The 21,986-nt window shown below is 42.1% G+C and overlaps 1 protein-coding gene across 1 annotated transcript in view; it reads left to right on the top strand.

The window, feature by feature from the left end:
- Positions 1 to 21,986, top strand: part of LOC307227588 (neurexin-3b-like) — a gene marked incomplete at its 3' end in the record, with an annotated part of 299,424 nt that overhangs the window by 23,364 nt on the left and 254,074 nt on the right. Inside the window, exon 4 of the mRNA XM_079996955.1 lies at positions 2,300 to 2,683. Within this exon, the coding sequence (XP_079853081.1) occupies positions 2,300 to 2,683 (384 nt within the window). The remainder of the gene's footprint in view (positions 1 to 2,299; positions 2,684 to 21,986) is intronic.

Raw genomic sequence — 21,986 nt, 5'->3', positions numbered from 1 at the left:
CACTACTACTGTACACACTACTGTACTACTACAACTAACTACTACTACTACTACCTATTACTACTACTACTACTACCTGCTACTACTACTACTACTGCTACCACTACTACTACTACTATACATACTACTGTACTACTACTACCTTCTACTACTACTTCTACTACTACCACTACTACTACCCACTACTACCACTACTACTACTACTATGACTACTACTACTACTAATACTACTACTACTATTACTACTAATACTACTTCTACTACTTCTACTACTACTACTACTACTACCTAATACTAGAACTGCTACCACCACTACTTCTACTACTACAACTACCTTCTAGTGCTACAAACTTCTACTCCTGCTACTACTACTTCTAGACAAATTGACATAACCACCAGAGGGCTGTGCTCCAATACAATCACTGAGCAAGTGCAGTGAACAAATCAACGACTGGCCGTGCCAGAATTATCTCCCGTTAAACGAAAGCAAAACTGAAGTAATTGTTCTTGGAGCCAAGGAAGGTCGACTAAAAGTCAGCGTCGAGCATCAATCGGTTGTGTTAAAAAGCACAAACCAAGCCACAAATCTTTGTGTAGGATTAAAGGACTTATGTCTCAGCAGAATTTGGAAAAACTTGTCCCTGCCTTTATCTTGAGTAGAACAGACTACTGGGGCGGCGTCTTGACAAGGTGTCCCTCAAACATCCACCCGACAGCTGCAGTTGATTCAGAAAGCTGCTGCTCGGTTCCTCACGAAGACGCGGAAGTAAATCATATCACTCCAGCTCTCACATCTCTACACTGGCTTCATGTCCCTCAAATGATTGATTTCAAAATACTGCTGTTAATTTATAAAGCACAGAATGGTTTGAGGCGCAAATACATTTCTGATCTTTTGCCACGTTGTGAACCATCCAGACCTCTCTGTCCGTCTCTCTGCTTTCTGTCCCCAGAGTCAAAACCAAACTCAGAGAGGCAGCGTTCAGTTTTTGTGCACCACATATCTGGAGCAAACCCCCAGAAAAAATGCTCTGCTGCAGCTCTCACCTCTTTTAAATCAAGGCTGAAGAGTTTTGTGTTCGCCGCTGCCTTTTACTCAAACAAAAATGCATTTCTTGCACTGCACCGTCACCTTTACGACTTGATTTTCTGCTCTGTTCTGGTTTGAACTTCATGCGTTGGATGTGCTTCATAATGTGTTGCTGTGCTTTCTCTTCCTGCTTGGTTTATGGAAAGCACTTTCAATTGCCTTGTTGTTGAAATGTGCTGTACAAATAAACTTGCCTTGTCTGAGTACTACTGCGACTACTACTACTGTTACTACACTACTACTAATACTACTACTACTACTACTACTACTACTGTACTGTACTGACTCCTTCTACTACATATTACTACTAATACCTACTACTACTACTACCACTGCTACTACTACGACTACTACTATGACTACTACTACCTACTACACCACTACTACTACTACTACTACAACTACATCTACTACCTACTACTACAACTATTATTACTACGACTACTACTATGACTACTACTACTGTACCTACTAGTTCTACTACCTACTACTACTAATATACTACTATGACTACTACTACTGTTACTACACTACTACTAATACTACTACTACTACTACTACTACTACTGTACTGTACTGACTCCTTCTACTACATACTACTACTAATACCTACTACTACTACTACCACTGCTACTACTACGACTACTACTATGACTACTACTACTGTACCTACTAGTTCTACTACCCACTACTACTAATATACTACTATGACTACTACTACGACTACCTAGTACTACTACTTCTAGTACCTACTACTACTACTACTACTACTACGACTACCTAGTCCTACTACTACTACTACCACTACTTATACTACTTTTCCTAGTACTTCTACTACCTACTACTACTAATACCTAGTGCTCCTACATCTACTACTACTACTACAACTACTACTACTACTACTACTGTACCTACTACTTTTACTATTTACTTCTACTACTACTACCTAGTACTTCTAATACTACCTACTGCTCACTACCACTACTACTGTACTTACTACTACTACTACCTACTACAGTACTACAACAACTACAACTACTACTACTACCACTACTACTACTACTACTACTACTACTACCACTAACTATTACTCTTACTACTACTACTACTACTACTACGACGACGACGACTACTACTACTACTACTACTACTACTAATACTAAGCCATATTATTATGGAACAGTATTAAACAGTCCCCCCCCCCCCCAGGGATCATCTCGGTGAACAGCCGTCGGACGCCCTTCACAGCCAGCGGGGAGAACGAGATCCTGGACCTGGAGGGGGACCTGTACCTGGGGGGTCTGCCCGACAACCGGGCCGGCTTGGTGCTGCCCACCGAGCTGTGGACGGCCATGCTCAACTATGGCTACGTGGGCTGCATCCGGGACCTGTTCATCGACGGGCGCAGCAAGGACATCCGGCAGATCGCCCAGTCCCAGAACATGACCGGCATCAAGCCGTCCTGCAGCAAGGTGACGGGGAAGCAGTGCGACAGCGCCCCCTGCAGGAACAACGGGGCCTGCAAGGAGGGCTGGAACCGCTTCATCTGCGACTGCATCGGGACCGGATTCTGGGCCGGCACGTGTGAACGGGGTAAGGCTGCTCTTTCCCACTTGGTCTTCCCAATGCAGTTGGCGCTGGAGTTGTGTTTCGTCAAAATGATGAGTCTATCGACGCCCGCTTTGTGGTGGCACCAGTTAGAAGGCGATGGTTTTCTGGTCAAAGGACATTACGCTGAAGGTTTGGCTTCTTAATATGATGAGCCCTTTAATGTGTACCATGTTGTGGCACCTGATATAGGGTCATGGTTTCTTGTTTTTTGGGGGTTTTGTACGCGAGACAGAGTTGTTTTGTGTTGTGGAAACTCAATATGTAAAAGTATGTGCGTAATAACATCAGTTAGAGACCCGTCAGTCGACTGAGATTCTTCAAGTTGAATAGTTGTTGTTTTTTATTTATATATATATATTTTCTTCTTTTTTTTTTCAGTCAGTGTGCATTACAATAACAGGATAAAAGCCATAGAAGATATATTTTATCCGTCCAAGAGAACGACGCCATCTGCGATCGTTCAAATAAAGTGAACTCATTGGCGCAGTCACGGAGGCAGACACAGCTCTCCGTGCCCCGTTCCTCCAAATAAAACAACTAAAAACAGTCCGTTTTTATTTTAGATGCAATAATCGAACAACTAGGCGATCATTCACATTGAGCAGCCAAATCCGATTCGACCGACAAAATTCTCAGGGTACAAGCCTAAAAAATCCCACATTTGATACTTTGTTTGGCTGGGACTTGAAAACAAACAGCCATTCAATGTATTTGTGTTATGTATAGTATTCCTCTTTGCAGTTTCCATCGTCTGTGGCGTGGTCCGCCACGGTGGAGTTTTTAATAAGCCCTAAAACCAGGCGAAAGGTCAGTCTTTAAAGCCAGTGGAAACAACTTTTCTTTTCTTTTTGGCTGATGGGGTTAAGGGAAGAAAAAAAATATCTCACCGTGGACACTTTCTTCATAATATTTATGGAGGCTTTTCTGAAAGATTTAATAGGATTTCACTTTTCCGAGTGGCTTTTGGAGACACGGATGCACTTTATTATTTTTTTTATTTTAATTTTTTTTCTCCTTCCTGGAGTGAAATTGAACATGTCCGCTGGGAAAATGGGGCTCTCCACCTCGTCTGGGTTTTAAGAGCTCGGCTGCATTAAGGTTTTATTATGAGACGAAGCAGATAGGGCCACTCTGAGCTGGAGGAGAGGACCTTATCGGACTATTGTTCTGCTTCTTTTTTTACACCGATTTTCAAGGTTCAGGGGAGAGCTTCATGTACTCTACTTCCATAGGAACTTTAGGCGTGTGCGTGTGTGTGTGGAGTTTTTGGAGACCGGTTCCAGTTGTTGGGATGGTTCGTTTTTTGGGCATGGCAGCCGGTGTTAATGAAGTGTTAATGATTAAAGGAAGCCCTCAGGAGGACACCATTAGTCAAAACCAGGAGCATTTTACATTAATGCTTTATTAGAAATGGGACATGAATGTTTAGAAACACAAATTCAAAATATGTTTCTCCTCTGTAATTTACTAATATACATTACTGTATGTGTTCCGGACCCTCTGTTTTTAAAAGGCATATAATTTATATTTTTAATGCTCTGACATCCTCAATACAGGACATAGGCATATAAAAAAAAACACAAAATCTACTGTCAAAGGATCCAATTATTTACTTTAGTAGAAAAATCTCCATTAATCATTGAATAAAAGCAGAGTCCCTATATAACAGACATATTTAGCATAAGAGAGCAGCTTTTACCCACTAGAAATAGCTGTGGTAATATTAAAGTGGTAATCCATGAGATTATTTAATTTAAAAAAATATAAATATTTGATACTTATTTAGCTGCCACTTTGTAAGAAACAACCATTCAATGTATTTAGGTCATGTCCCTCTATGAGGGTTTTTATTTTACAATGAAATCCACCAGAGTCCTTCGTCAGAAAAACGCATCAGGCTGACATGTCGGTTGCTGTCGGATTGAGTTCATTTGATTTACCGCATCTTATTTGAGCGGCATGCAGAGACTGCTGAATTGAAACAAAAAATAGACAGTATATATATAAGTATATATATAAATATAAATATATATATTTATATTTATTTTAAACGCAGCTGTGAAAGTGCCAGTGTAGAGACTAAGGAGCACACTGCTCTGGCCGTTCAAACAGAACCAACGCGCCTCACTGACCTTACAACCGCAGGACGAAAACACACATTTGTGCGCTAAGGCTAACACACACACACACACACACACACACACACACACACACACACACACACACACACACACACACTTTTCTTTCTTGATTATATCTTCCGAGGTCCGGTGACCCATGGGGGCCGAGGATGTTCCAGCTCCAGGCTGCGTGTTCAGCAGTTCATTAAATTTAATTTTTTTTTATTTGGGTGGTGTTCGTGTGGCTCTCGCAGACATGATCTAATGTAGTGCAGAAGAATGTGCATTTCAGGGCTTTAGGATGGTGCTGAAGATGAGAAAATTAGCCTATTTTGTTTCCCCCCAAATAGGCTCACTGGCTGTCCTGTCGCAGGTTGTTAAAATACTGTTTGCAGCTCAAAGCTCCACGGAACTGTGGGCTTCTTAAAGGGATAGGTCCACTATTTTTCAACCCGGGCCATTATTAAAATGTTGTTTGCCGTCATGTTTAACTGCTCACAGCACAACCTCGCAATTTCCTTGCATTCTAGTCACACGTCTTCCTGTATTTTTTAACAGGTTTTGATTAACAATAGTGTTACATTTTAATTGAAACTACTTTTTTCAATAGCAAAACGTTGGTTGCCAGAAGGAAGCGGGGCAACTTCCTGTTTCTTTCTAGTCTCTCATTTTGGAGGCCTGGTGAAAATGGTGACCAAATCTTTTAATGTTTGCCAGTATTGGCCAACGGTTTTCAATTCTAGGTGTAAATAATATTTCTACAAAGGTTTTTTCCTCGTTAACCTGACCTGAACCCCGGAGTCCCCCCTGGCCGTGTCCGATACGCAGAGATTTATTCACCCGTTGCCTGTTATTGATCTAAGACACACCATTAAGTACAGGAGAGAGGAATTCCTTCATGATGCCGGTGCCATGATAACCAGAAGCTATGGATCAATTTTCTCTGCAACCAAGGGTGTTGGAAAGGTTTCCTTTAAAGAAGATATTTGTCCTCTGTCGTCTGTGTTTAATAAAGGCCGCTTGTGGGTAAATATGCCTTTTTTTCTTCTACAACAAGTGAGCCTTCATTTAAAGGATAGTTTCGTTATATCCCCAGGCCTTGTTAAAATGTTGGTTCCCCTCATTAATAACTGTTAGTTATTTATTGTTACGATTAATGACATTGCAACAACCTCGTTGGACACTTTACTGTTGAGAAACTCACCGCTCTGCTGCAGCTTCTCGCTGTGCTTGAATACAGTGCAATGCGGCAAACGTTCGAGTCCCAAATGTTCAAAAACATTTAAATCTTCCTTACGGCGACCTGACGACAACGTGTTTTGAGTATCGGTAACATTTTTCTTGTGACTACTCTTCACAATTGCTGCAGTATGTGACATACAGAAGGCAACAGTAGGTTTCCAATAGGAAGCGGCTCAGCTTCCTGTTTCTAGTCTCTTACGTTAGCATCAATGTAGCCAGTACAGCTGATCTACGGGAGTGCAAAGGAGTCAGTAAAACCCTGCAAAACAACGGTAAAATGCACAGTTTGTAATGAGTATTTTGACGAGGCCAGTATTGGAGGATGGCGAACCCGTCCTTTAAATAAGCAACACAAGAGTTATTTTGGTTCATATATATGAAAATATACATGACAGGCATGACAGAAGGGAGAAAAGCATCATTGAAGGGATGATTTACATGTAACGTTGGCTCCAGCAGGTTACTTGCCAGTAGGAAGTGGCACCACTTCCCGTTTCTAGTCTCACCGTCAGCATATGAATAGGTGTTTGTACGTGGACACGCCCTGGCGGCCCTCCCCTCTCTCCTCCCTCCCTCCTCTCCACATCCCCCGTTCCCTCACTCTGTTTCCTGGAGAGCGCGGGCGGCCGATGGATCAGAGACGTGTCGGCGCTTTGAGGAGATCAAAGCGGCTTCCCCTCCTCCTGCATCTTTCATTCTCCTTCTCATTTTAAACATGGCTGCTCTCCCTGCGCGCCCCCTTCTCTTCCTGGCGACCCCCCCCCTTTCACTTACTCTACCGCTTTTTTTTTTCTTCTCCCTCTCTCTCTCTCTCTCTCTCTCTCTCCCTCTCTTTTTTCACTCCCTCTACGGCTCTGTTTCTCCATCTCTGTGTTTCCTCCTCATCCAAGTCTACTCTCACTATTCATCTGCTTTCTCTCTCTCTCTCTCTCTCTCTTTCTCTCTCTGTCTCTTTCTCTCTCTCGCTCTCTCTCCCTCGTCTAGCTCTCTCTCTCTCTCCCTCTCCCTCCCTCTTCCTCTCTCTCCCTCTTTTTCCATTCCCTCTTTGTCTCTGTCTCTCTGTCTCTCTGTGTTTCTTCATCCCAGTCTACTGTCTCTGTTCTACTGCTCCCTCCCTCCCTCCCTCCCTCCCTCCGTTTGGCATGTCTTCTTTTAACCTGGCCCATGAGACGTGGCAGCCCCTGTGATCAGAGGTCTACCGTGCCGTCACACAGACAGATGTAGTGTCAGCGTGGGAGCAGACGCCCCACGTGTGTGTGTGTGTGTGTGTGGGCATGAATTTTGAGTGCGTGCGTGCGTGTGTGTGCGAGCGCGCATGTAAAGCATCTTAAGCACCAGGTAAGAAAAAAAAATCAATAATAGTAACAAATAAGTAACGACAACAACATAAAGTGAAATAGTGATATTAGTGCATTGTAAACCTCGATGTAAACATTCATTTAAAAGTGAAATGTAAACAAACGAGGCATATACTGTATAACCGAAACAAATCTTCAGTATACTATACACTTATGCAGTATATAAATACAAAAGTTGCCGTTCTTGTTGTAAAAGTGTTGAATTTAGATTTTATGTCCAATAATGTCCCTCCTTCGTAGTTTATCAAGCCATCGGATTCCGTTCGTGGAAAGTGCGATGTGCTGCGGTGCGGAATTTCTGCCTCTGATCGAGGCTCCGGGATGTGTTCAAATGTTCCAAGTCATGTGGCAAGTTATGGTGCGACACTACGACCGGAAGATGCGCCGCTCAAATTTTTATCGGAACTGTGCTAAAAAACATGTAAATAAGTCATGTATATAAAATAATGATGTTATGAATGTGAACGTTCAATGTCACCATATCCACTATCAAAAATCTCTTTCATATTAGTGAATAGTGTGTAGTTTTATATTTTTTATATTATTTTAGATATATATATATTTTTTATATATAACAGTATTTCAAGGAAGCTTCAAACTGTCACTCATGGAAAATTATAAAAAAAAAACTAGCTCTCCCTTTTCTATTATGTAATTTGCGATGCAAAACCCAGATGCAGTTCATTCATGGCCACTAGGAGGACGATCCAACTGCCGGATGCGATTGCGCATTCGATGTGAAGCCGGCTTTAGACCAAAAAGAGTGAAAACTTGGCCTTTTAATTTACTTTTCTGTTGTTATTCTTCAGTAGTTTTTTGCGGAGCACAAATTATGGCTGTGTGCGGTGTGTGTTTGGGGGGGGACGGTTTGCATCTAGTTCCATATTTTTTTTATGCACCATGACGGTGTGTGTACATGCAGGGAATGTGTGTTCTAGTTCGAGAACTAGTCTGTTCAGTACTAGAGGAGTCGTGGCCCTCCTCGGTAGGGAGCCGACAGGGGCCCAAATCCATGCAAATTGGAAAGTTTGGGGCGTAGAAGAAGCGAAATCCGAGTTTGTTTTCCTGCGTTATTGTATTTGTTCCAATATTTTACTGTGACGATGTTCGGATACCCCTTTCATAGTTCTAGTTTTCCTTAAAAGAATATGGTTTTCTGGTTGTTTATTCACTTATATTTAATACTTATATATACTTTAATACTTATTTCATACCTAAATACTTTTATACCCTTAATATTTTGTGCTGTTTATTGTGTGGAAACATTTTATTTAAGTTGTTTTACAGTAAGGGGAAAAAGACAACAGGGACGCTGCTTTTAATGGAGACAACAGAGGATTTTATGAAGGAAAAGGGAGGAAAAAGGAAGATGCCAGCACTGTTACCATTATTCCGCTAATAAAAAATAGACTTCAATTGTTTATCTAAGGTGTGTAAATATATATTTAATTTTAATCATATATATATATGTATATATATATATATATATATATATATATATATAATTATTATTATTATATAATTCTATATTTTTCAAAGTAATATTTTAATTAACTTATTTTGAGGAATCAGGCGAAAGGGTGCAGGTAAGCTCTTTCAGTAAGACACCAAAAGAAAAAAAGACAAAAAAAGACAAAAATGAATTAGCCTGTCCATTCACAGAAAGAAAACTTAGTCAGAGAGAGAAGAATTCCTTTTTTTCTGTGATAATGATAATATTTCCGGGCGTTGCTTTGTCCTTCCCCTTCTTATCCTTTCATGGGAAAGCTTCGGGCTAGGTCTGTTCTTCTTTGATTTTTCAATTGCCTGACATGAAAAAGGTTATCCCAATGTTAGGCGATCCCCACAGGAGACGGACCACTTAAGTACAACGGAGAGCGTTCAGGTCCCCGACTCATCCGTCCCACTCAGAGACAACATCAATTTGGGTCCACGGGGACGGATATCCGATGGCATCGTCTAGACCAGTGCCTCTTAACCTCTAGTGAGAGCTCACCATATGTGCCGTGAAAACGGTTCCAATTCGGCTTTGAAATACTCATAATGATGGGAATTAGCTTTTGTGTTGCTTGATCAAAATTGCAAGGCTGCACTAATTATTCAAATTAATTCCAGTAGAATAGCAGCTCCGTGGTCGTCGGAACAAGCTCAAGTTTCACACTGAAAGTGAGAATTCAGTTCTTGACGAGTCACTCTGTAAAAAGAGTTGTTTAGTTTTCAGACTCTTTGTTCATTTGGTTGTGCCACACACCACCCGAGTGGCGTTTTCAGGGCCCTCCCACAAAGAGACACAGGCAGAGACATTACAAATAAAGCAGTTTATTGTAGAGAGTGGGCAAGATGTAACAAGCCGGGAGCAGGTGGACCCATGTCATGACAGAGGCTCCTCTGTGTGTGTGAGGGGATGGGTGATTTACCTTTTGCTCGTTGATTGCTCTGATGAGCAACAAGCGTACAGCCACCCCTGATCCAGGCCCAAAAGTCAAAATACCGGCCCTTCTGACATTTGCCAGAACTGCCTGATGGCCGGTCCGGGCCTGGTGAGGGAGGATTTCCTGAACAACGAACGGGAGTCAGAAGCGTCGGTTGAGTGTTGTGAGTTGTGAATGGAATTCTCACAAGAATCCTTTAATTCTGTCAAAATTACTTATTTTGGTGGAATTCAAAGTATGAATCATTCACATTCAATATGAATTACCAGAAATGTCTTTGCCTTTTTTGCCCTGGTTTTTTATTAAGTCATATCAACTCATACAGTTTGTAATTTTAAAGATTCACTCTTTTGCTTGAGTCATTTAAAAAAATTGTTAGACATGAACAAAAGCTGTGCCATGTCAGAAATAAAGTTTGGGAAACGCCGCTCTCTCCAGATTTCTGCCAAAAAAGATGGCCACCGGTGGCTTAGCCATTTCCTCCCAAATGGATGGACTTTTGCCCTTTTTTAATTGTGTTTGATAGTTGATTGTTTGATAGTGGAGCTTTGAACGGGAAGCAGTGTGCATATGTATGTGTGCAAAAGGTTTGTGTGTGTGTGTGTGTGTGTGTGTGTGTGTGTGTGTGTGTGTGTGTGTGTGTGTGTGTATGTGTGTGTGTGTGTGCGTGTGTGTGTGTGTTCAGAAAGTGCACGTGACTACTTTTCGGGGGGGCTCGGGGGTGCTGAGTGTGGTGCAGTGAGATAAAGAAGCCTACTTAATCAGGTAAATAGGCCCTGTAATGAAGCGTGTTTGTCTGACGCCGTGCCAGCCCAGCACCCGGCCGTCCCAGAGAGACATGCATGCACACACACAGACACACACACACACACACACGCACACACACACGCACACACACACGCACACACACACACACACACACACGCACACACACACACACACACACACACACACACACACACACACACACACACACACACAAGCACATGCACACACATACACAGACACCCACACAGAAAGATACTATCACACAAACAAAGGAAAGACTCTCTAGCATAGAACTAGTACTGAAACCCACACACAATCTTGCAAGTCTGTACACACAGTCACGTACACACACACACACACACACACACAGACACACACACATATTAACATAGACACACAGACACACACGTACAAATACACTGGGGACAGATTGCATTTTCCCTGGCAAGATGCTACCGCCCACATAAGTGGCAGAGCCTCCCTGCTGTCTGTGTGTGTGTGTGTGTGTGTGTGTGTGTGTGTGTGTGTGTGTGTGTGTGTGTGTGTGTGTGTGTGTGTGTGTGTGTGTGTGTGTGTGTGTGTGTGTGTGTGTGTGTGTGTGTGTGTGTGTGTGTGTTGTGTGTGTGTGTGTGTTCCTACCACAGATCACTGGTTGGGGATCCCTGATTACAGCCACACGCCTTTCCTTTTTCCTCAACTGTTTTTAATGATAGAGATGCATCACCTCAGGGTGAGGAAAATGTTTTAATTAACTTTAATTGATTTTTTTTTTCGTTTTGTTTTTGATATATAGTTTTTTTTTCACTGACAAGTGCGGTGGGCACTCTAATTTGAAGACATTTAAAACCAAAGCCCGACAGTCTCACGACGCAGATCACTCAGAGAAGGCTAGTGCTGAGGGAAACACCTGGGGTTTCCAAGCAGCGGAAGAAAAAAGAAGAATAGCAGCTGTCACTTTATATATAAATACTGTATATGGTCAAATAAGTGGACGTAGTTGTCTGTGATGTCACCTGTTGCGTTTTGAGAAGACGATTTGAAGCCTGGTGTTTAGGTTTACACTCTCCTCTATCCTGGCTGCAGGATGGAGCCAGAGCTTGGTGGGGCCCGGGGGTTCTCTCTTTAAGCCTTGATCCTCTTGAACTATCATTTTCTGAAATCCAAATCAAGACACCGGGCCCGGAGTGGCTAAGAAGGAGGAAGATTCCCGGTGGCCCACTGGTTGTTCGGCCAATGATGAGGCAATAATTTTAATTTGATCATAAATTTTAGCATTTACAAGAATTTTATCATCGCTATATTTGCTTCAGCGCCGGCCGCTGCTGTGACTTCTCGCCCGGCTCTCAGCGCCTCGTCACGCCCCCACAGTCCCATTGGATCAAAACCAGTGCGCCCCGCCCATACCAAACACTGAATGCTGATAGGGCATGAGAGCGGCTCTCCAGATCCTGAAAGACTGAAAACTACGGAAGAGTACTGCATTCGTTCGCGGAAAGATTTTATTCAGCCGGTTTTCACATGATAAACTTCACGTTATAATGGACATTCATATGGAACTCCCAAGGGAGAGCGGCAGATCGCTTCTTCGGAATGAGGTGCAGCTTCACGGATATTTACATTTTTATTTACATTTTTTAAATGACAAAGTTCAATAAAAAAAAAAAAAAGTGTCATGTCACTCAAACCAGGTGTATATGATTATAGGATCTAGGCCTTGGCCTTTGGTATTTTGATGTCAAAATAAAGGTCTTTGAACTTTTATTTTGAAATCAAAAGGCTGTCCAACATGTAGTTTATGTCCTAGTTTAAGTACGTTAGTAAGTAAGTAGGACAAGTTTTTGAACTTTAATTTTTTGCAGATTTCTTTGTGATTAGGGTCAAACCCACACTGAAAAAGAAATAAGTCTCACGCGGCCCTGAAAGACAACTATTAGAGGAATTAAACTTAGATATTGATACCATGAAAAATATTATTGCCTGTATTTATAGTGAGAAATGGTTGGGGTTCGTTTTTTGCCATTGACTTCAATTGAGCCGGAGAACATCTGGAGCCTCTAATGGTCATTAGCTGAACTGCAGTTTAGAGTGCTTCTGCGTTGGTTTCTCTGAAAGAAGAAACAGTCTTTATTCGTCACGCACCACAACACACTACAACACATGCTTGCACACACACACACACATGCTTTTTGATGGTGGCCGGTGAAATGGATCCTCTGCCTTTGACCCATCCTGGCTTGTCCTTCCTCCGGGGGCACAGCCAGGAGCAGTGAGCAGCGTACGTGGACGCGCCCTGTCATTCCTGTCTCTCTCTCTCTCTCTCTCTCTCTCTCTCTCTTCCTCTCTCTCTCTCTCTCTCTTGCTCTCTCTCTCTCTGCTTTCTGATTTCTCTCTCCTTCACCACCTCCACTTACACACTTGGCAATACCAAACACACACACACACACACACACACACACACACACACACACACACACACACACACACACACAGTACCATGCAATTATCTGTCCAATCTGCCTGGTGTTCATTTAGTGCCAATTAAATAATAGGTTAGCATATGGCTTTTTTACGGTGTAATGATAGGTACTGATTGCAGGGCGGAATTTGACGGATGTTAATACCCCCTCCACTCCCACTCCCACTCCCACACTGACACACTCACCGGGACACAGGGACCTTGGAGAGGAAAGAACAAACTGTGTTTTGCAGCAGCGGAACCAGAGCACGACGTTTGTTTCAAAAGCTCAATCATTTCAATTCAATTCAATTCCATTTGATCATCCAACATGGGGTCAAGGTTGATGACACCATTACAGGCTGGAAATCCACTCTCCGTCTGCTCTCTCTCTCTCCCCCACTCTCCTCAATTGTATAAGAAACCCACGTCACCTTTCCCTCCACTTCTCCACTCTTCTCTCCTCTCCTCTGTTTCTTTCCTCTCTTTTCCATCCCCCTCTCCTGTTGACCGTCTTTTAGCATGGTAATTTCAAACGCCTCTCGTGTCCCTAAACAGGAGACTGTTTATATAGGGAGGGAACATTCATCTCAGCGGGCGGAGGAAGTGACACCTCAAGGACTCTCCTGGAGGGAGGGGGGAGGGAGGGATTTGGGGAATGGCAGAGGTGATATAAGGTGGAAGAGAGCAGGAATACAATGTTTTAATGGAGACGAGAGGATGATTTAGAGGGAGAAGGAAAGGAAATTATCCATACAACCAACATCCATCCATCTAGCATCCATACAACATCCACACAAAATCCAGCCAACCCTCCAACATCATCCATCGAACTGATATCCATTCAGCAGCCAGCCAACATCATCACAAGTTCCACCCCACACACAACAAACATCCATCCAACATTCAACATCATACATCCAGCATACATCCATCTAGCATCCATTCAACATCCACACAAAATCTACCCAACCATCAACATCATCCATCCAATATCCAACCAACATGCATCCATCTAACCTCTTTCCAACATCCAACCAACATGCATCCATCTAACCCAAGGGGTGGGCAAACTTTTTGGCCGGGTCAGCACAAGATGCATACATATCAAACATAAACAGAAAAAAAAGCATTACAGTGTTAATACACTTGCCTTTTGGTGGGAACAGTGTTGTTGATCACCCATTTTTGCCAGTGCATCCACGTCTGGTGTAGTTTTGTTGTGGCAATTCTCAGAACAGATCTGAGGTGTTCATCACTCAGCTAGGATCTGTGGGGTGCTTTGTTGGTGTTCATCACACTTAAAGTCTGTTCACACACATACGTAGAGCCAAACAACACCAGCATAAAGAGAGTTGAACTTCTCCTTTAGGACGGTGTCACATTGGAGATCAATCAGTTCCAACTGCAACTCCTGTGGCGCTGTTTCAGGGTCTTGTGAGAAGGGACTTGACACCAGCTGAAGTGACTTGTCAATTTTTCCAAAATCAGAGAACCGACGGCAGAATTCTTCATGCAGGTTATCCAGTGATTTCCTGTATTTTTTCACATGTTGCGGGGCCTCTTTCAACGGAGCCAGTGTGGGGAAATGAGCTGATGACTTGTTTGACATTTGCTTTGAGAGTAAAGCTAGCTTGGTTTTGAAGGCTCTGACGTTTGTATGCATTTCATGCACAAACTGGTCTTTCCCTTGTAGCTTCACGTTCAGCTCATTCATGTGTGTCAGTATGTCCACAGCAAAAGCTAAATCACAAATCCAATCTGAGTCACTCAGCTCAGGAAACTTGTCAGCGTTCTCAAGTAGCTCCAAAAATGAGATCATTTCCTGTTTGAGCTCCCACACTCGTTGACATACTTTCCCCAAACTTAACCAGCGGACATTAGAATGGTAAAGCAAGTCCCTGTGATCAGCGTCAGTTTCTTCAAGAAACTTAATAAACTGACGATGGGGAAGTCCCCTCGCTCGAATAAAGTTAACAAGTTTTACAACTGGCTTCACCACGTGGTCAAGCTGCAAAACGGATTTACACAGTGCTTCCTGGCGAATTATGCAGTCTAGGAAAATTACCTTCTGCTCAGGGTTTTCCTCTTTCACCCTCCCCTGGATTCTTTTGAGCAGTCCGACGTTTTTTCCCGTCAGATTTGGCGATCCATCTGTGGTAACGTTGGCGAGCGTACTCCAAGGTAGCTTGTGCCTCTTGATAACCGCCGACACACTGTCATACAAGTCCTCTCCCCGTGTTTTCCCTTTTAAGGATTCCATGGCCAAAAACTCCTCCGTTTTCTCAAAATTGTCATTAATCCCTCTGATAAAAATTAAAAGCTGAGCGGTGTCCTTGATGTCATTACTTTCGTCCAGAGAATATAATGTAAATGACTCCGCTTTTGTGTTTAGCTTGCTAGCTAAGTCTTCGTCAATTAGTTCAACACGGCGACTGACTGTCCTGCGTGATAAGCAAATTTTTTCAAATTTGTTCTTGCTCTCAGGACACAAGATACCTGCTGTCTCTACCATGCACTCTTTGAGAAACTCACCTTCGGAGAAAGGCTTGCTGGCTTTTGCTAATTTGAATGCCAGCAAATAACTTGCCTAAGTGCGTGATTCTTGGATGGAAGTTTGTCGGATAAAGGTGTTTTGCTGAGCCTGCAAGCCAGCTGCCAACCTCTGAGCGGTAGCCGTCCGTTTTTGCGTTGATTGGTTGTTAGCGTAATAAGCACGCTTGGTAGAAAAGTGAGCGCTGATATATTCCTTTAAAACCACAATCGTTTCTTGGCAAATAAGACATGCAGCTTTTGACCGGACTTCAGTAAAAAAGTATTTAGTTGTCCATTCCTTATTAAACACTCGGCACTCACTGTCGACTTTTCTTTTCTTTGGCCCATTGTTGCAGATGGTTTCAGAGTAGTAGCAGAGTAATAACAGAGAGTAGCTCCGGCTCCGCAAAATCAACTCCTGTGCCTAATGCGCCACCTGGTGAAATGCCAGGCATTTCAGGTCAAGGTGAAATTAATGCAGTCAAAATTATGAAATCTGTACCAATATTCGGTGGGCCGGATTAAAAAGACCAAAGGGCCGGATGTGGCCCGTGGGCCGTAGTTTGCCCACCCCTGATCTAACCCCTATCCAACATCCAACCAACATGCATCCATCTAAACCCTATCCAACATCCAACCAACATGCATCCATCTAAACCCTATCCAACATCCAACCAACATGCATTCATCAAACCTCTATCTAACATCAACACGGCACCCAACCAACATCTATCCAACATCTATCCTACATCGGTACACCGTCCATCCATCATCCACACAACCCCTATCCAACCAAAATCCAACATCCACACAACATCAATTCAAACATCCACTATCAAAAAATACATGATAAACACACATTATTAAACATACATGATAAACACACATTATTAAACACACATGATAAACACACATTATTAGACATACATGATAAACACACAGTATTAAACACATATTATTAAACATACATGATAAACACATATTATTAAACATACATGATAAACACACATTATTAAACATACATGATAAACACATATTATTAAACATACATGATAAACACACATTATTAAACATACATGATAAACACACAGTATTAAACACATATTATTAAACATACATGATAAACACATATTATTAAACATACATGATAAACACACATTATTAAACATACATGATAAACACACATTATTAAACACACATGATAAACACACATTATTAGACATACATGATAAACACACAGTATTAAACACATATTATTAAACATACATGATAAACACATATTATTAAACATACATGATAAACACACATTATTAAACATACATGATAAACACACATTATTAAACATACATGATAAACACACATTATTAAAACATACATGATATACACACATAATTAAAACATACATGATATACACACATAATTAAAACATACATGCTAAACACACATTATTAAACATACATGAAAAACACACATTTACATACATGCTAAACACACATTATTAAACACACATGGTAAACACACAGTATTAAACACACATGATAAACACACATTATTAAAGATACATGATAAACACATTATTAAACACACATGATAAACACACATTATTAAAACATACATGATATACACACATAATTAAAACATACATGCTAAACACACATTAAACATACATGAAAAACACACATTTAACATACATGCTAAACACACATTATTAAACATACATGATAAACACACATTGTTTAATGTTTATGTGTTTGCAGGGCGTCACTAGGGTGTGAAACATGTTCCCGTTCTCATGGGTTCTAGAGAAAACAGCTGGTTCTGCAGTTTCCATTCAGTCGTTCCCTGCACCACACCTCCTGTCTCGCTCCATTCTCCTCCTTTTAACGGTCCCTCGCTCCCTCCCACGGCTCGGGTGGAGTAATGACTGCTATCTGCTGCACTGTTCTTTTCTTTATTTTCTTTTTCTATTGTTTCATCCTCCCATCCTCCAGCGTGGAGGAGAGGGGGGTGGTTTTACACGTGGTGTAAACGGGGAGTTGAAGTGGTGTTGATGAGGTGAATAGCAAAGAGACAATTTCCACTCTTCCTCCTCCTCTCTTCCTGCTCTACTCATCCTCTGTTCCTCTCCTCTTCCTCTTCTCCTCTACTCATCCTCTGTTCCTCTCCTCTTCCTCTTCTCCTCTACTCATCCTCTGTTCCTCTCCTCTTCCTCTTCTCCTCTACTCATCCTCAGTTCCTCTCCTCTGCTCCTCCTCTAGCTATCCTCTGTTCATCTTCTCTTCCTCCTCTCCTCCTCTACCTATCCTCTGTACATCTTGTCTTCCTCTTCTCCTCCTCCTCTACTTATCCTCCATTCCTCTCCTCTTCCTCTCCTCTGTCCCTCTCCTCTTTCTCCTCCTCTACTCATCCTCTGTGCCTCTCTTCTTCCTTCTCCTTTATTCCTCCTGTGTCCCTCTCCTCTTCCTCTCCTCCTCTCCTCCTCTGTTGTTCTTACTCTCCTTCCCTCTTCCTGTGTTCCTCCCTTCTGTTCCTCTGCTCCTCTCCTCTTTTCCTCTCCTCCACCTCTCATGTTTTTCTCATTTCCTCCTCTGTTCCTCTCCTCTTCCCCTTCTCTACTGCTCTCCATTGAGACCTTTCTTTTATCCTCTCCTCTACTCTCTTCTCCTCCACCTTTCCTCTACTCGTCCTCTGTTCCTCTCCTTTCCCCGTATCTCCTCCTCTTCCTCTCCACCACCTCTCCTCTATTCCTCCTTTGTTCCTGTCCTCCCTCTTGCCTCTTTTCCTCTCTGTTCCCCTCATCTTCCTTTCCTCTTTACTCATCTCGTCTCTCCCTCACCTCTCCTCTCCTCCTCCTGCCTTCCTCTCCTCTCCCTCCTCTTTTCACCTCACCATTCTCCCCATCTTCCCCCATACTTGTGATACTATACTTGAGATATTTTCCACCACCTTGTCTTCCTTCCCCTGCTCTCCCTCCACACTGCTCTCCTGCACTCCTTTCACACTCCATCCCTCTATTCCTCCATCCTTCCATCCTCCTCTTCATTTTCATTCCATCAGACCGGACGCCCAGTGTGTGGTGGTGGTGAGTGTTGTAACAGCCGATAAAGCTGGAACCTGATCCAGCTTCACCTCCGCCAATTTAGGGCTCAAGTGAAGTGTGAAAATGAGGGAGAAAATGGACTGATGCAGGGATGGAGGGATGGAGGGAAGGAGGGATGCAGGGATGGAGGGTTGTAGGGATGGACTTGGATAGTTTGACCATTGAACTCTGAGAGATATAGCAATGCTGTTTTAATGGAGATGATAAAGGATTAAGGGGGGAGAGGGAAATATCCCAAAGAAAAGCTTCAATGTTTAAGATTTTATTAAATAATTTCTTTATAATTGTGTATATGTAATATATGTGTTTTCTTATTTAAAAAAAAATATATTTATTATTATTTAAATATGATGAAAAAAACATATAAAAAAAATAATAATATGTTTGTATTAAATATATATAATAATAAAAAATATATATTTTGTTTGTTAATTCAAATTACCAATACATTATCCCTTTTCAATTTGTGCCATGATCTATTTTATTTATTTAAAAAAATATATGTAAACCTGATCCAGCTTAGTGAAGTGAGAAAAGGAGGGAGAAGATCGAGTGGTGGAGGGATGGAAGGATGGACTTGGGTAGTTTGACCATCACAACTCTTAGAGACAGAGAGAGAAAGAGAGAGAGAGAGAGAGAATTGATATTTAAAAACATGTTTTTACATATTTTCAAAGGATATCTCCAACCATATGCATTCAATTAAACACAGTTAAACATCCAACACAACAAAGAAACAAAAAAGTAAATCAAAAATGCGCAAAGAATAAACAAATAAATTCAAATTAAAATAAATAGAAAACAACAACAAGAGAAAACAACAAACACATACAAATAGAGCACATGATTACAAGTGGTAGTTAAAAATCAGGTTAAAGAAAAGATTTCCCTCCACTACAGAACAGATGACATTGAAGTAGCACCACTATTGTGTGGACTCATCCAGGCTGTTCATCAGTTTGTGGAACCTATAATCCACCTAGACCCGGGCCCTAACTAGAGCTGCAAAGAAGACGGCTGCTCCCGGGTCCGATCTGCTCTCCACCATCATCTTTCTACTCTTATGGATTGACAGCTTTGAAATCCCCTGCAAGAAATTCAGCAGTTTCCATTTAGTAGCAGTTGTTTTTTTTGTAACCTGCACCATAAATAAAAGCAACATTGGCCATTTCTCACTAAAAGCAACAAACAATTATTTTCCATCCATCTATCCATTTTCCTCCGCTTATCCGGGGCCGGGTATTGGGGGCAGCAGGCTGAGCAAGGAGCTCCAGTTATTTTAGCACGACAAATAAACATTTTAGTCTCTGACATTCAATGTTACAGTGAAAAATAGTTTCCGTTCCTTCACAGAAAGGACGTTGTTTTGGGACAGTTGGGTTTAAAAACACTGACAAAAGAGTTGAATCCAAGAGAGCCATGTAATGTCCTCCACTGGAGATCACTCGCTCTCTTGTTTAAAGGAGTTTTGTATAACACTCTCCAGATGGGCATGATGCTGTTCTCTGTGCCCAGGTACTCTCTCCACACTGTGTCCCGCCTTTTAATTAAGTTGTTTTTGTTTAAGACTGACACAGTGTTTGTACAGTATTTTGCCTTTCACCATGTACAAGTCTATTTCTTTTGTTGTTTTAAAACCGCCTGTTGTCTCTTTAAAACCTTCTAAAACAGGACTAAAACCAAGCTCTGGAAAAGGATAATTTTTGTTGGGAAGTTTTGTTTCGTTGCCATAGTCCCTCAGCATCGCCAGCTCCTCCTCTGAAAGTCTTTTAATCCACCTGTTTAGAATGTCCCTGGTGTTGCCGTGTGGATCCGAGGTTTAGCAGCTGAGCTGCTGCCTGGTTGTTGTGGAGTCCTGGTCCTGCATCATCCGTTATGTGACGTAGTGTGATGTTCCCGGTGGAAACCAGACTCTGGGAAAGTCCTGGTGTGTGTTTATTCTCCACGTCAAACCTGGCTCTGTGGATCAGAGGCTCCTCCAGTAACCAGTGCAGGGAGGATGCAGGTTCCAACCTTTTCCAATTAAAAAGAGACCATGTTTTCAAAAGACTGATAAAATGGAGGTAAAATAGCTATTTTAAAGGACCTATAATCTGTTAGGAACAGATTAAAATCCAGCCCAAGCCCTCCTATCCTTCTTAAAATGGTGCTTGTTATGCTCCTCCACACTATATCACTATTGCCACTGAGGTAGTGCTGAATGAATTGCAACCGAAGAGTTGCAATCCTGTGGTTCAAGTGTATCAGCCCCTGTCCTCCTTCCTCTTTGAGTAAAAACAACACTGACAACACTGACACTCAGAGGTGCTCAGTGGAGTTTGTCCCCAAAAAAATTTACCATTAGACTGAATTTTTCTAATCAGACCTGCAAACGGCTCCAGACAGGCAACCCTGTGCCACAGTACAGAGGCCACCCAGTTGTTGATAATTAAAACCCTTCATCTATAAGACATCTTGGGTAGTAGCCGCTTCCACTTGGCTAACCGCCCCTCTCCTTTTTCTGTCAACCCTTCCCAGTTTCTCTCCATTGTCTATTGGTTTCCAAGGTAAACTTTTAGGAAGTCCAGTGATCCAGCTTCCAACAGCTAACATATTACTTTTCTCCCAGTTAACCTTTGCTTCTGAAATGGTTCCAAAATGTTTTACTATTTTTACCAGTTTAACAATGTCCTCTTTTTTGTCTGTAAGGACAATGATATCGTCAGCATAGGCCGAAAAACATATTTAATGCTAAAATCTGGTAAAAGCAGTCCTTCTAAAACATTTAGAATCTTTTGTAACATGGGTTCAATGGAGAGTGAGTACAACATACCAGATAATGAGCAACCCTGTTGGATCCCCCTGTGCACATTAAAAGGTAGACTCAGACCCCCAATGATCTTCAGTACACTCTCAATGCCCTGATTCAAAACCTTGATCTTCGCAGTGAGATCTGGGCTGAGACCAAACTTTTCCAAAGTTTTGATGCTCAACCCTATCAAATGCCTTTTGCTGGTCCAAGGAAATGAGACCAGTAGCTAAACCCAATGAACTAGAGACGTCCAAATTGTCCCGAGTCAGTGAAATATTGTCTAGGATGGACCTACCAGGCACGCAGAACGTCTGGTCCTGATGAATGACCTCTGCCAATTACCTTCCTCAGTCTGTTTGCCAGCACCTTGGACAGGAGCTTGTAGTCCGTGGAGAGCTGCGAAACCGGGCTCTGCTTTGTCCTTTCATCTTCTCCGAACTGAAGAAGAACTTGGAAGGTTTGTCCATTAAGTTCTCGGACAGAA

This window comes from Zeus faber, assembly GCF_960531495.2.
Source record: "Zeus faber genome assembly, chromosome: 2".
NCBI lineage: Eukaryota > Metazoa > Chordata > Actinopteri > Zeiformes > Zeidae > Zeus > Zeus faber.
The sequence above is the reverse complement of the archived record's forward strand: the minus strand, read 5'-3'. Positions and strand labels throughout refer to the sequence as shown.